This window comes from Chelonia mydas, chromosome 4, assembly GCF_015237465.2.
Source record: "Chelonia mydas isolate rCheMyd1 chromosome 4, rCheMyd1.pri.v2, whole genome shotgun sequence".
Classification (NCBI taxonomy): Eukaryota; Metazoa; Chordata; order Testudines; family Cheloniidae; genus Chelonia; species Chelonia mydas.
In genome coordinates this window covers 111,570,684-111,586,062 of record NC_057852.1, presented here as the reverse complement: position 1 = coordinate 111,586,062, position 15,379 = coordinate 111,570,684, and the positions used below count along the sequence as shown (strand labels likewise).

The following is a 15,379-nucleotide window of genomic DNA, read 5'->3' as shown; positions in this document are numbered from 1 at the left end:
TTTATTTTTTTAAAAGATGTATACTTGATTTTTTTCTGCAAACCAATGACAGTTATCCACCTTTCCTTCCTACATCTAACTTGCTATTATCTGGAATGAAAGATCTGTAACTTCTAAGACTTAGAGTGTTTCTTTTAAAAGACGCTTTCTCCAACATAGCATCCATAGGAAGCCAATTTATTTCATAGACTGGAAGAAGAGCTACGTGTAAACTCAAAAGCTTGTCTCTCTCACCAACAGATGTTGGTCCAATAAAAGATTATTACCTCACTACCTTGTCATTCTAAAAACCTGGGATTAACACAGCTACACCACTGAATATTGTGCCACTGCCATTTGCCCTGAGGCAAAAAGTTCGCAGTAACTTCCTTATTAATTGCTTACTGTTGCTTGAAAGCATGTCACATCTGCATTGGCTGGCCTTGAAACATTCAACTGTCCTTGAACATTACTACAAGCAGATAAATGGTTTAAGCACAGTAAGAATACATATACGCAATTTAAATAGTAAGAGTCACTACGACTTAATACAGTACCTTTAAAGAAATCCCCCTCTAGTACTAACAAGGAAAATTAGCAGGCCATGTACTACAGGTGAACAAAGAGAAAGGTCAAAAAAGGTGGAAGTGGGACTCTTAGCAATCTCCGCATTTCTCAACTGCTATTTGAATGGCCATGTTTTTCGGACCTCTCAATGATCAGGACCATTTATTAATTACATTTCTCCTCTGATTCATGACTATAAAGCAACACCACAATGATTACATAAAGGTTTAGGGGAAAACTAGGCTAATACCCACAGCTTACATTAAAGATTTAAACTCTTCTGAAGCCTCTGCCTAATTAATAGCAACAAAGTTTACAGTTAAACACTCTGAAAGAGGTTGAGTCAAGGTATATGTGCACCTAAAAATTATCTGTGTGTTTCAACTCTTGATTGGAGTAAGCTCTATTCTAGTGTCTTTTTTTTTTTTTATGAACAGTTAAAAAGTAACCTTCATAATTAATACATTAGATATGAAATAGAACAGCATATGGTAAAACAGATTATGGGATTAAACTAATTACACGATAACGCAGAAATCCACATCATCCTTCAGATCTAAATTTTGGGATGGGGTGTGTGGGGGAGAACAAAAAAGACTTCACATAATACAAACATTAGAAACTATGTTTTAAAAAAAAATATCTGGGGGTGGGGGAGAGGAAGAAAAGCACATGTTAAATAAGAACAAAGAACTTATGTTTAGGCATTTATTTGCTCTCCATGGGCCTAACTTTGTAAACACCTACCACTGGGTATAGAATTTACTACTGTAATCCTATGGGACTACTTATAAAAATTGAAATAAACCCTGTGTCTGCTAGTATTTACAGGTTTAGTCCCCATACAATTAAAATTTGCATCTCTTTTTATAGGACCCATTCCTGGAGCCCTTATTCACAGAGTAATTTCACTAAAACCAATTGGATAATTAATATAATAAATGGATACTTATAAGGCTTACAGGATCCAGTACAGTATTTATGTGAACTTGTAATAACTCAGAGGGGTAGTCAGAGTGAAGAATTAGCCTGTTCTTTAAGTTTTGGTTTGAATATTACATTAGAGACCCATGCAAGTTTGTTTTGACCTCTTTCTTCCATAGGCATTGACATGGTTGTGGACTTTATATTTTTATACTGAAAAAAACAGAAATGATGGAAGACACTATACACAGTAGTAACCAATTATGAAAGTTATATCTCCTTGTAATTATACTGAGAAGTGTAGCAGTTGGACTGATGTACAAACTACTGTCTTTCTAAATCTCAATTATTTCACCTGAAAAGGTTTCTAAGATATAATGGAGGTAGTATTTAAAACTAGTCAATATTTTTTGTGCATACCTATAGCTAAAAACAGACAAAGCAATTTGGTGAAAATCTGTAAGCAAACAAAATAAAAATATTGCTCACATTTCATATACTAAAATTTCAACCTGCTGTGAATTTTAATGCCAAATTTATACAAACAGTATTGACATTCTGTTTTCACACCTGAATTAGACAGTGTAAATGTGGTGAAAAAAACAAACCAGTAATAAAACCAGATCCACAGCTCCAGGAGCTTACTAAAGAGCCTTTCATGGACAATCTAGAAATCTTGAACATGTATACTTCTCTTTTAAGATTTCTTTTCCAGCTTTGGGAAACAGAGTGGTGGGGTGGGGGTGGGGAAGGGGAAGAAGGGACAGAGAAATAGTCCAATAGAAGAGTAAAACCTTAAATTTTTAAGATTACAAAGCTAAACAAATAAGACACAAGTTAGATGTAGCTATACAAAGTAATTGTCTTTATGACTTCAGTACAGATACAGAAATGCATGAAATTTACTTTGCTACTGACATTCCTTTTGCAGAATAATCTCTAGAATAAACCTTGTAATTACATAGTAAAAAGTCACAGTCTGACAATAAACACTGCAAAGGAGAATAAACTTTTATCCCAGATTAAAACCTGAGGCAAGGCATTTTATACTTTACTCTGAATCCACTGCTTCCGAAAGAGTGGAGCTGGGAACAAATTTCAGTAAAAAAAAAAAAAAAAAAAAAAAAAAAAATCTAATAAAATAAACTCAAATACCTAAAGAATAGATTTATAAGATACAAAAAAAAATTCATTGGCAGATTTCAATCACTGACAAACACCAGTGATTTTTACAGAGTCAAAACCCCACTGCTTTCTGGTAATGAACCCATACATATCATCTATTTTTAAGTGGTGGTATCACTGTTTACTATGAAAATGAATGTCTTAAAAGTAGATCATTAAAATAAGCTATAATTTTACACACTTACCTTGTGGAAAAGAATTTGGTTGCACTAAATAAAGGAAAGCATGGACTAGTCTAAACAAAATTCCTATTGGTCCAGGTTCATGATATGTATTTGTATCATATGTCTTCACAGGCACAAATCCAAAATCCAAAGTTCCAGGAGGTGGTTTGTGTAAAGGCTGCACCTCTGAAACAGTACTTCCACAAAGCAACAACAGCAGCAGAAGTTCCACAGCCATGGCTAAAAGTATTCATAAAATAGGAGGTAGAGATTTTGCTCTCCCAAAGTCTAGAAATCTTCAGCACATTAGAAATTTATTCACTGGGAGTGAGATGTGTCAGCAGGAAAAAGCTGATGTCTGTAGTCCTTTGCTTAGTCTTGGATAATGTACACTGACTTCGGAATGGTGTGGAAGCTCTTCACAGAACTGAGGCAGTGCACCATCTCTGGCAAAGACAGAAAACAACTGTTTAAATGAGCGCCCTCACTGCACGAGGGTATGAAAATGTGAGATGCCTCCAATCTCATGTGGAAATATAACACAAAAATGATTATACTGGCAAGCTAAATAGGGCAGAATAGAACAATTTATTCCCATGTGTGAAAAAACGGATCCATTATACACACAGTACTTGAGGAAACCACTGATTATTCACAGTTTTGACTGAGCCTTTAAAACAAAACAAATTTAAAGAAAATCACAGTATTAGGACTGCAGCATAAAGAGCAAATGAAATTAAAGGAACAAATTTTTACTTTACTTATAATTGTAATAAAGTCAGATTTATTGTATTTAATCACAAAATAATCACAGTGCATTTTATGAATGTTTTAACATGCAACTCTAAATGCATGTAGACAGCCACACAAGGACTGATATACATAAGCAGATGATTAATACAAAAGGACATAACTTCTCTGCCCTGAGAATTCATAACTTCCCAATGTTGCAAAACTTTTTTTCCCCCACATAGGTTAGCAGCGGCAAATTTATCTTTACTCTTGTGGCATTATTTTATTAACAGAGGAGCCATAGATTACCACCTATCAAAGAAGGATTTAAACTTTCAATTCATTTTATAGTGTCAGTAACATATGGTCATGGGAAAACAATTTTTTTCTGGCACACAACATTGTAGGAACATCAGACAGGGTATGTGGACTTTAAATATAAAATATGGATTAAAACATCAACCTCGGGCATTTTCTAATAGTAAAATATACTTCATTCCCTCAAACATGAAATACCCCCCAAACCCCCCCCACACGTATTTAGTATTACATATTTCCCTTTCAACATAGAAAATAATGTAATGTAAGTTATTCTTCACTTTCAATTTGTAACTAAAATGAAGCTAGATTCAAGAAACACCTTCTCTGTCAATTACAGAAAAATCTGCTTGCCACAGATAGATAGGAAGCTTTTCCTGTAAGGCACGAATGGGTCTCATCCACAAATTCCTGTTAACTTTAAGGCTTTCCACAGGGCTCTGTCCTTGGCCTCCTTCTCTTCTCCCTCAAAAAGTAATCTCAACCACAAACACAAATTCAACTACTATCTGTATGCTTAGGGTTAGTCTGTTAGTCTATAAGATGCCACAGGACTCTTTGCTGCTTTTACAGATCCAGACTAACACGGCTACCCCTCTGATACTTAACATCTGTATGCTGACACTCACAAATCTACCTGTCTTCTGTCCAAACAAAAACTTAGCCTGTCTCTGATTGCTCTTCATGGATGTCTATCTGTCGGATCGAGCTCAACATGGCTAAAACAAAGCTCTTAATCCCCCACCCCACCAATCCTCCCTGCTGCCCCCTTTCTCAAATCACTGTGGAAAACACTACCAATCCTACCTGTCACTCAGGCCTGTAAGCTGGGTGTCATCTTCAACTCGGACCTCTCTCTGCGTTTTCATCATTTCACATCACAATTAATCCAACCTCCTTCTTTCTGACCTTGACAAATGGAACCATCACTCGTTGACATCCATTCAAAGTGCTGCTCCAAAGCTCGTTTTCCTAGCCCATTGCTTTGCTCACGTCACCTCTCTTTTTGCATTCCAGCACTGGCTCCCTCTATCATTTCAAACATCAGTTGTCTTATTATTGTAACCTATGGCCACCCTACCTATCATCTCTCATTCAGCATTGAAGAGTCGACTCCCACATCCATTCAGGCCTTGTCAGCCTCCATCATCCACTTGTTAAAATTTTCAAACAAGCACCTTTGTGCTTTCTTCCACGTTGCCCCTCATGCTTGAGAGTAACTCTCCATCAACATTTACAAAAATAACTCAATATCCTCCTTCAGAACTCTCCTTTGCTGTGAGGCCTACAAAAAACAGGAGGATAGTTAGGTTGCTGAGACCACTGCCTATCTTGCTGGCCAATACAGTCTCAGTTTCCTTTTAATCCCAGTCTGGCTGCTTCACCTATTGTCTCTTGTCTTATACCTACATGTAAACTTTTTGGGGTAGGAACAGTTTTTTTTGTTTTGTGTTTGTACAGCGCCTAACACAAAGGAGCTCTGGTCTAGGACTGGGGCTCCGATGCACTATGATAATACAAATAATATAACATGAACCAATGAAGTACGGTCTTTTTGAGTAAGTGAACTCAACTCTAATGATTCTGCTGCCCCTTGTAGCTTCCCAAAACAGAGTGAAATTAACAAGACTCTGGTCACTTTTCTATCTTTTATTAAGAAACCTGAGAGCAGTAGTGAAAATACAAGAGTCATGTCAGTTTCACTGCTGAGGAAGTCTGTAAGTAAAAAGCCAATACTGTTCATTTCAAATGAAACATATGAATTTGCCTATGTGTCACTGAGGCCTAGTTAGACAACTCCGCCAACTCAGTCCCGGGCCAGTTGGCTGTACTGCCTATTTAGTGCAACATAAGCAGAAAAACAAGAACAAAAAAGATGAGGAGTGGCATTTCTGTTCTCCTCCGACTTCAGATGCCAAAAATGCTCTTTCTTAAAGGCTAAATCCTTCAAGAGCATCCATCTGTTATGCAAATCCAACCACAGGACAGATCCAGGACTCCTGCTGGCATACAGGCCTCAACTGACTGCAAACCCCTTAGAGAGGCCAACCAAGCTACCGTCTAGCACTCTACTGGAGCCTCCTAGATTCCTTGCCCTTCAAGACATCAGTACACATATAAAGAACACCTGTAACACCTTAGTGATCTATTGTCATGTATGGCAACCACTAATTTCTTCTGAATTGTGTCTGGACCCATATGCTGGACTGAGCTTTGGCCTATGAGTGGAAATGAGAAATATAATCATCTTACTGTTTTCCTGGTCCAACTGTACTTTCTCCCAGCAGAGTTCATGACTTTCCCAATAGCGTGACCAGAGGTCCCGATTTTATGGAACAGTCCCAATATTTGGGGCTTTGTTTAATATAGGTGCCTACAACCCCCCCATCCCCATCGCGATTTTTCACAATTGCTGCCTGGTCACCCTATTTCCCAAGCAAGAGGTGAACCACTCAGACTGGCTTATCCTTGAAAGGTCATGAATCTGGTGAGCTTCTAGAATGCCCTGGAAGAAAAGAGCCATCCACCTATAGGACCAACAGTGAAATAACACAAACAATACACATGCTTTACTATCAAACAACCCCTGTCCCCGAGATCTCCATGGTGCACCAAAGTTTGATGAAACATGAAAAACATGAAGGCAGAAAACAACAATGTTGGTGGTGATGCAGGAGTACGCCACAGCTATGGGGAAATCTGAGAACCTTTTCCCATCTTTCATAGCCCCTGCTGAATTACACACAGCAAGTGTTCTGAGGAGAAATCCAGTTTATCAACTGGACTACACCAAGCTACACCACAGATCCATTACTTATTGCTGCAAAGAGCGATAAACATGCTTTGTTCAAAATATCAGTCAACAGCTAGAGGAGCTCTCAGACAGAAGAATTCAAAATCAGAGCCAGGAACAAAGATTATTCCTCTCCTTCATGACGTTCAGCTTCTGTATCCTCTCAGTAACTGTCCTATCTTTGCTAGAGAAAGCCAGGAAAGAGCAACTCTAATAATAATCTAAATATCTGAATCACCTATGCCTTATTCAAAAAAGGTGGTCTTTTCAACTACCCTGAAGCATGATGCTCAATGCAGTAGTCTAAAAGCCACACATAAAAATTCAAATATTTGAATGTTTTCAAAGCAATAACAGATTGTTGCAAAGCATCTATGCTATGAACCAAACAGATATATAAGCCCAAAGGATATCTTATATCCCCCTCCCCCCCAATTTGTTTACTTCATTCTTTAGTCTTCAAGATTTTCTTCATCATGGATTGCTATCTTATCCCTTTATATATTGTGCTATGATTAAATGTAACAAGCAACATACATTGTAAATTGCTTAGAATGCCTCTAATTATGGAATGGTAGGAACATCATAGTTAAAGTTGGGTTCTATTTCACATTTAAAGTTAACAGGAGTTCAGCCTCTTTGTTTTGTATGAAAAAAATAGTATTTCTGCCCCAAATTTTGAACACATCTTCTGAGAGAAATTTGAATTTTCTGATAATTTTCAAGTAAATCTATTATTTAGCTTTGAGTTCTAATCAATTAGGGTCTGATTCAATGGTTAATGAAGTCAGTGGAAAGGTTCCAATTGACTTCAACAGGTGATAAATTGAGCCCTTAATTGCCAAACCTGAATAGGTTTAGTTTCCCAGAATTATGCAAACAGGAGTAAAGCACTATAAAGGTGCCTCCTTGATGGAGAAAAAGAACTATTACTAGTGTGACTCTGTTGAAAATATTAAGTCATACATTAACAACGTTAAAAGATTTGTAGGCTTAACAGAAGAATTCTGTTGAGAATGCAAGGTCCAATGAGTCCAATCCCATATTTCAGGACACTAACGGGCACCCTGCTATGAGGACATGAACATATATGTTCTTCAATTCTACAGAGGCCAATGAAATCCGCAGATGCTATCATTATAAATATAAATAAAATTTACAAACACACATTAGAAATAAAATAGCTTTCGTTCCCCTGGCCTCTTGGGAATCAAAAAGGAATGCCTCTAGAATCCTTACTGGGGTCTCTATCCTACCTCTGACAGGTGGTATTTCTTGCCATGCTATTTCAAAAAACAGAATGTAAATTCTCCTCAAGACCAGTGCTCTATAAAGTAACAGCACATTTTGGGTGCTGTATCAATAATAGCAATCAGGAGCTTGCAGAAATGTTACCAATCCTATGGCTCAAAAAGCCAATGTGCATCTGAATAGGAATTCCACTCACTGAATGACAGCTCCCCTACTCAAATCACAAGGGATCTGGGCTATGAATGAGATCCTTCTGTTTTCCTTACCTTGCTATGCAAAAGAAAACTTTTTGGAAGTTTGTTGCTCGCTAATGATGCTACAGTAGATTGACAGCGTTGGAAAAAGAAACCTATCCACAGAATATGTAATCAGTAAAAAGACTACCAATCCCCAAGGCAAAGCTGCAAGAGCAACAAAAAATGCTACAAACATATATGAGAGTTTGTTTCTAGGACACTCTTCACCATAGCACGAGCCCTTTGTAGAAACAAAATGCACATTACTCTATACTCTTGCACCTTGTGAGCTACATTCATGGCCATACACAGATTTTTCATATACAGTATGGGGGGAGGGGAGGAAACAGAGCAGTATAATATTTTAAAAGATTTTTATTAATTAATTCACAAGCTACAGGACATTTATTTTAATGTCCTTGTTTTTCATGAAAACCATAAGTTCAGCTACATAAAAAGGAATATAACTGAATGGAATAATTTAGTTTATTTCTCGTTGTAATTGGAAAGGGTATTAGCTTTCATCTTTAAAAATACAAGTTTTTGGCCTCCCCCCACAAAACCCCTCCTCATACTTTTCTATGTACAGAAGTCACTACACCAGAGATGGGCAAACTACAGCCGGCGGGTCACATCCGGGCCTTCAGACATTTTAATCCGGCCCTCGAGCTTCCACTGGGAAGCAGGGTCTGGGGCTTGTCCCACTCTGGCACTCCAGCCAGGGAGTGGGGTTGGGGGCTTGCCTCGCTCTGCGCGTGCCCCAAGTGCTGCCCCCGCAGCTCCCATTGGCTAGGAACCATGGCCAATAAGAGCTGTAGGGCGGCACCTGTGGACAAAGCAGCGCACAGAGCCTCCTGGCTACGCCTCGCGTAGGAGCCGGAAGCGGGACATGCCACTGCTTCCGGGAGCTGCTCGACGTAAGCGCTGCCCAGAGCTTGTACCCCAATCCACTCCCATGTCCCAGCCCCCTGCCCCAGCTCTGATCCCCTCCCGCCCTCCGAACCCCTCGGTCCCAGCCCGGAGCACCCTCCTGCACCCCCATCGCCATCCCAGAGCCTGCACCTCCAACGAGAGCCCTCTCCCGCCCCCCCCGCACCTCAACCCCCTACCCCAGCTTAGAGCCCCCTCCCACAACCTGAACTCCTCATTTCTGGCTCCACCCCAGAATCCACTCCACCAGCCAGAGCCCTCACCCCCTCCCGCACCCCAACCACTGACTTTGTGAGCATTCACGGCCCGCCATAGAATTTCCATACCCAGATGTGGCCCTCGGGCCAAAAAGTTTGCCCACCCCTGCACTACACCCAACTCTAGGGCATCTGCGGTCTATCACTCTGTAGAGCATGCCACAAACTTTATATAAAGTATGCTATAATACTAACTCCATACAAATAGCACATTTCATCCAAGATTCTCAAGTCACCTTACTACATTAGTTAAGCTTAGACATGCCTGACACAGAGATAGATAGGTAGGTAGGTATCCCCTTGTTACAAATGGAGAGATTGAGACACAGAGTGGTTAAGGAACTGTTCTAAGATCAGACCGAATCTCAGCTGCAGAGCTAGAAACAGCACACAGGTTCTCCAACTTCTCATTTTCTATTTTAACAACTACACTGTATTTCTTCCCTTTAACGCTGCAATCTATGCAAACATAATATTGCAATCCAGTGATGTGACTGCAATTCACTCTGAACTGAGATTCAACCAACCAGGAGCCAGACTGTTAGAGCAGGATGTGGGAGCCCTCTGGCAATGAACAAAGAATGGAGGGCAGAAGAAGGGGCATTTGCCCATGCTGGGCACAGATCAAGGACAGATCAACATGTTTTTTTAAATTAACCATTTGAAAAGTTGGTCTATAATTCCATCTCAAGATTCCATTGACACCAACCACCACAAGAGCAATGCAAATTATGAGGTCACAGACACATGACTGACAGTTACTTGTACTATATTATAACTTTTGATTCCACACACAAAAAAAATATAAATCTTCACATTCAGAATACATAAAATGATAAGCCACACTAGCCACTGGCAAGTCACAAAAGGTGTGGTGTTCGGTTACAAAACCTCTTCTAGGCCTGTGATTTAATGACTGCAACTTGTTGCCATAGGAGGAGTAGGGAGTAAGTGAACCTTCTAAACATCAGGGACTGCAGAACACAGTAGCAAAACAATAAACAAAACTAATACTGGATAGTCTCAACTTGTATCTAACATGCATATTGTGAGTTCCAAGTGGGATAAAACCGGAGAAGGGCTTGAGTCACAGCAGCCAGATATGCAGAACACAGGAATGTATTTTCTGGATGTGTCTCAAAAAATCAAAGATTTAAAAAGGAAAATTTAAAAATTCATTGTGTTTCATTGAAACACAGCAAAATCCCTCGTAAGAAGGTGATAATTTTAACAATTGCCTTAAAATTAATTCCGGGGAGGCAGTCTCCATCCCCAAGAAAGAAAGACTTGGCAGGTGGTCTAATTTTAGCCAGTTGACCAGATGTTTAGATTATAGATTCATTAAGTGGAACAGAAAAAAAAAATCAGTTTGTTTGCTCTGATAATATTTATAAAGCATGCTCTATGAGGGCACTGTAGAGCAATAATAAAATATTATAAAAACAACAAACATTATGAAGCCATTCCATAAAAAGGAAATCTGTCGTGCTGACAGTTCAGAACTGGTGGGGTGTGCTGGAAAGGTTCTAATGCAGAGGAAAATGGATTACAGCAGATAATTGCGTACATAATATCTCATAAATGGGACAAGACCCTCCCCCCTTCTTCCGAATTATATTTAAATAGTTGGGATTTTCTTCCCCCCTCCACCAGTTTAATTCTAAAAATTACATAGTATGATTTGTGCTTAAACTCTGCCCTGGTTGGAGTTACAGAACTGATTTTACAACTTCTTTCTTAATTTCTTCCCCGGTATGATGCATGGAAGGAGACAGAGTCAACTCCTCTCTCTCTCCCTCCACCTTCCCTTCCCCACCCCACAAAACAAACACACTTCATGATTGAGTTCACCCTGCTGGGACCAGAATGTAATCATTCATGACCTTTCAATATGATTTGTCCTGAACTACACTGACTAATGGTCAGTATCTCATAAGCTAACTCAACTCTTCACACTCACGTGTGAGCACAATAAAATGTTATAACATATACCAAGCCATGAGATGAGCATGGCTGGGTCTCTGCTGCAAGTCTGGACACAAGATTGGACTGCAGATACGACAGCATAGTATTGCTTATTACAACAGTACCTTTTGAACCTGGTAGATAAAGTGGTTTCTAAAACAGCACCCTACTCATCTCCATAGTGTGGTTAGTCACACAATACCGGGGTACTCTCAGCAGAGACTTTGACACCGCCCCATACACATATTTGGTCTACTGGTTAGTGTGGTATACTAGTTAATCTCTCCGGAGGTCCTCATTTTTCTCCCACAGTACTGCCTTGTGCTTGTCTCACATCCAAACCTTCACATGCAGATTAGGTCTCGAGTCCACTTCCTTTGGAAAAGTCAATGACCCCAACATAAACTACACACCCTTCTCAGCAAAATTCATACAAACACAGCATTAGGGGGTCAAGGAATCATCTTCATTCACAGCAGAGAACATACAGTCCCACCACAACGCTTTCGATAACGCGAAGGATGTCCCACCCTTCCGTCACACACGCCTCCCCCCTTCATAGTGTTTTCTATAGAGGGACCCCTCTCTTCCCTCAATGCTTCCTATGGGGGTTCCTTCTGCTTGCCCTCACCCCACATCCACTTTTTCTACAGCAGGGTCTCCCTCCTTTCTCCCACGGCTATTACAGGGGATCCCTCCAGGGCCTTCACTCCGGGTGTGTTCGGCAGCACTGAAGGACCCGCCGCCTGAAAACTCTCGTGGGGGCCCCTGTGGGGCCCAGGGCAAATTGTCCCTCTTGCCCCCCCCCCCCCCCGGCGGCCCTGGATCCCTCTCCCTCACACCCCCAGACTACACAAGCAGTGTAGGCACAAGCAGACTGAGCAATGGATTAGCGGCCCAAGAAGCTCAAAGGGGTCCTGATTTAGTGTTACCCCCAAAATACTGTTCAAGTTATTGAACGTGGGCTTTTTAACGATTAATATGCATTAAGTTTGCCTTTTTTTTTTTTTTTTTTTTTTTGGTTTGTACAAATAACTCAATCAGTATTTTAGCGGTGGGTGACGGATCAGGCCCCACCCCAAATAACCCTGCTTCGGGCCCCCCCCCATGGGCTAGGTCTGCCTCTGCCACAAAGCTTTCTATGGAGGTACCGCTCCACTCTCTCCAGCGGTTACGTCTCTCCCGCACACACCGATGGTTTCTAAGCCACGGCCAGGCTTTCCGAGACCCCGACCCCCGCCACCCGCCACCCGGGCAAGAGCAGCAACTCGCAGGGCAGGATCCGTGCACCCTGCCCGGCGCCGCGGCGGGCTGCAAGTGGCCGGCGCGCGCCGGGAGCGCCAGCCGAGCACTCACCCCGCGGACAGCCCGCTCCAGCAGGCTCCGGCTGCTCCAGCGGCTCCCGGCTCAACGCGCTGAGTCTCCCCGCCCGGCCGCCTCCCCACCAGGCCCCCCAGACAGGCGCCGCCCTCTGCCGCACGCACCAATCAGCAGCTCCCCGCGACCCCACACCCAGCTCATGACTGATTCAGCGCGGGGCTGCGGGACCAGCGCGGGAGGCTGAAGTCGGGCGAGGGGCCGCGCGCTGGGTTCCCCAGCAGCCTGCAGCGCTCGACCACCTGTTGCTTTCTGTGCAAGCCGAGTAAGGGAGGGGGGGGCAAAGAGACTCAGCCCAGAGCTGCAGGCTCCGAACTTTAGGCCTCCTGAAACTTCAGAGCTGGCTCCAAGTTGTGCAGGTGGTTCCTGCAGGGGCCTGAGCGTCTCCAGCAGCCAGGGGTTCCGGATCCAGATCGTCTTCACAGATCGCCCTTTATTTCTACAGTGGTGCGGCAAACCAACCACCAGGGTCCAAAAGACACCTCTTGGCTGTGAAGAGTTCAAACTCAAAACGGATCCAATGGGACAGTATCCCTATACCTAGTGGGCTGAGCCAAAATCTGAGCTCCTCAAAAAACTGGGGAGAAACTAGAGTTTAATTTTGTCAGTTGGAGCGAGCCTCCCATTTTTACCCCCTAGATTGGTGATTTGTGAATGCCCTTCTGCCCCTTATTCTGAGGTTTAAGAAAGCAGCACTTAATATTCTTTTGCAATCCCACAGTTATGTGTGTCCTGTAAATTACATTATTAAAAGCTGCTTCTATCTTTGGCTTTTGGAACAATATCTTATTTTATCTTTTCTGAGGTTGCCCTGATTTCCTAACAAGATTATACTTTCTACTCCCAGGACTCATGTCCCTGTTTCTAAGTGGTTCCTTTGACTTCTAAAAGAGACCAGTGAATTTTTAGTAGGACAGGGAGCCAAATTAATGTCCCCAAACTCTCTATTTCTATATGTCAATCTGCAGGACCTTCCATTCTCCTGGGACTGTATTTGTGTGCTCCTTGTCACATTGTGTATTTTTTTTATTTGCAGCTTTGAGATTTTCACTTGGTTTTAAGAACATAAGAACCGCCATACTAGGTCAGATCAATGGTCCGCCTGGCCCAGTATCTTGTCGTCCAACAGTGACCGTTGCCAGATGCTTCAGAGAGAATGGACAGGGCATTTATCAAGTGATCCATCCACTATTGTCCAGTCCCAGCTTCTGGCAGTCAGCAGTTCCGGGACACCAAGAACATGGGGTTACATCTCTGATCATCTTGGCTAATAGCCTATCATCCATGAATGTATCTGATTCTTTTTTTGAGGGGTAAATAACGCTTCTCCAACTGGGTTTTCCCCAACTGGGATATCAAAACATAACTGGTAGGAATAAGTCTTGTGCACTTTTCACAGAGTCAGTTTCACTTTTCAGTGCTACTATTCATGGCACAGTAAGAATTTACATTGGTGAAATGAGATCAGAATGCTGCCCTAGATATCCCTAAAAACACTGATTTACAGAAGGGTTCCCCCCCCCCCACCCATTTTTTCACTCTGTTTACAGATAGAAATAACTGACAGAGGTAGAAAGAAACCAAGGACACTGCTATCTACAGCTGTAAAATATCCTCAGGGAAAATAAAGGTGTAGCAGCCAAATTGGAAGCATTCAAGAATGAACTAGGGAATGAGGAGTTCAGATTCAATAGTACATCACCTAAAATAGTCACAAATGATTGGGCAACATTTTTTTCCAAATAGCAAATGCAGGTCATGAGCACCCAAAACTTTTCTTCAAACTATCTACTGAATTTGATTCCTTTGCCCCATATAAAAATAAAATGGAAAGGCAAAATTTCAGTGCCAATTTGATTACTGTACCTACAGGCTACAGAGGTAAGTCATACAGTTACAGAGATAAATAATTGCAGTGATGCATAGGAGAGCAGTCAGAAATATGGAAGAGATTATGTATATAACGGGGTGACATGAGAAGTCAGATATAAAAGTAAATCTAGCTCTGCTTGGCCAGAAGATACTCAAGTTTTCACTTGGCTCATCAATAGTGAGCTACCACTATACTATTATATGAAACACAACAATAGTTCGCATATTCCTGTAGGTGGGTTTCTTCTGAAGTACTTAAATGGAATTATAGGCAGATCTGCTAATTTTCACAAAATAGAGTTAGTTTTTGCAAAAAATAAATTTGTCAATGAAACTAATTTGCTGATGTTAGGCAAGTCCATGCCTTCTGTTCAAAATGAACAATGCATAACATCTTTCCCAGCTTTTGGTGTATAGGGTGGCGAATGAAACAAAGGTACAACTTTCCAGTTATGTGTGAGTTTCCTTATATTACAGGTGTCCAGTCTTTAGGCACTTGAAAGTGACTGTCAAGATAATTAGTGTAGGACTATTGACTGAAAATGTGTTCGCTGAGTGACACACTGATTTTTAAATGGAAATGTCTGAATTAGCCTTATCACCTTGAGATGGTGGATGGGGGTCTGACCTCACCATCTGCCTTGTACTGCTTTGCAGGCAACTCCAGGAGCAGCTCTGATGTGATCCAAGAGCATTCTGAACAGCTGCTGACCTTTCCCTGCTACAGCTGCTGACCTTTCCCTGCTACAGCTGCTCAGCAGTTTCCCTACTGATTCCTGCTGCACCTCCGGGGAGGAAAAAGAGAGCAATTCTGTTCCTGTTGGATGA

General features: G+C 41.5%; 1 protein-coding gene across 14 annotated transcripts in view; it reads right to left on the bottom strand.

Moving 5' to 3' along the window:
- The window catches only part of PROM1 (prominin 1), a 94,509-nt gene extending 81,426 nt beyond the window's left edge, over window positions 1-13,083 (bottom strand). For 11 of the 14 annotated variants that reach the window (XR_006290184.1, XM_043544618.1, XM_043544619.1 and 8 more), the window contains exons 1-2: window positions 12,659-12,733; window positions 2,841-3,265 (exon numbers count right to left, since the gene is read on the bottom strand). Coding sequence is in view for 13 of the 14 variants with exons in the window: in XM_043544618.1 (XP_043400553.1) it covers window positions 2,841-3,057 (217 nt within the window). In the remaining variant the exon portion in view is untranslated. The other 3 variants (XM_043544616.1, XM_043544628.1, XM_043544623.1) reach the window with 3 other exon arrangements.
- Between the last annotated feature and the right edge of the window lie 2,296 nt (window positions 13,084-15,379).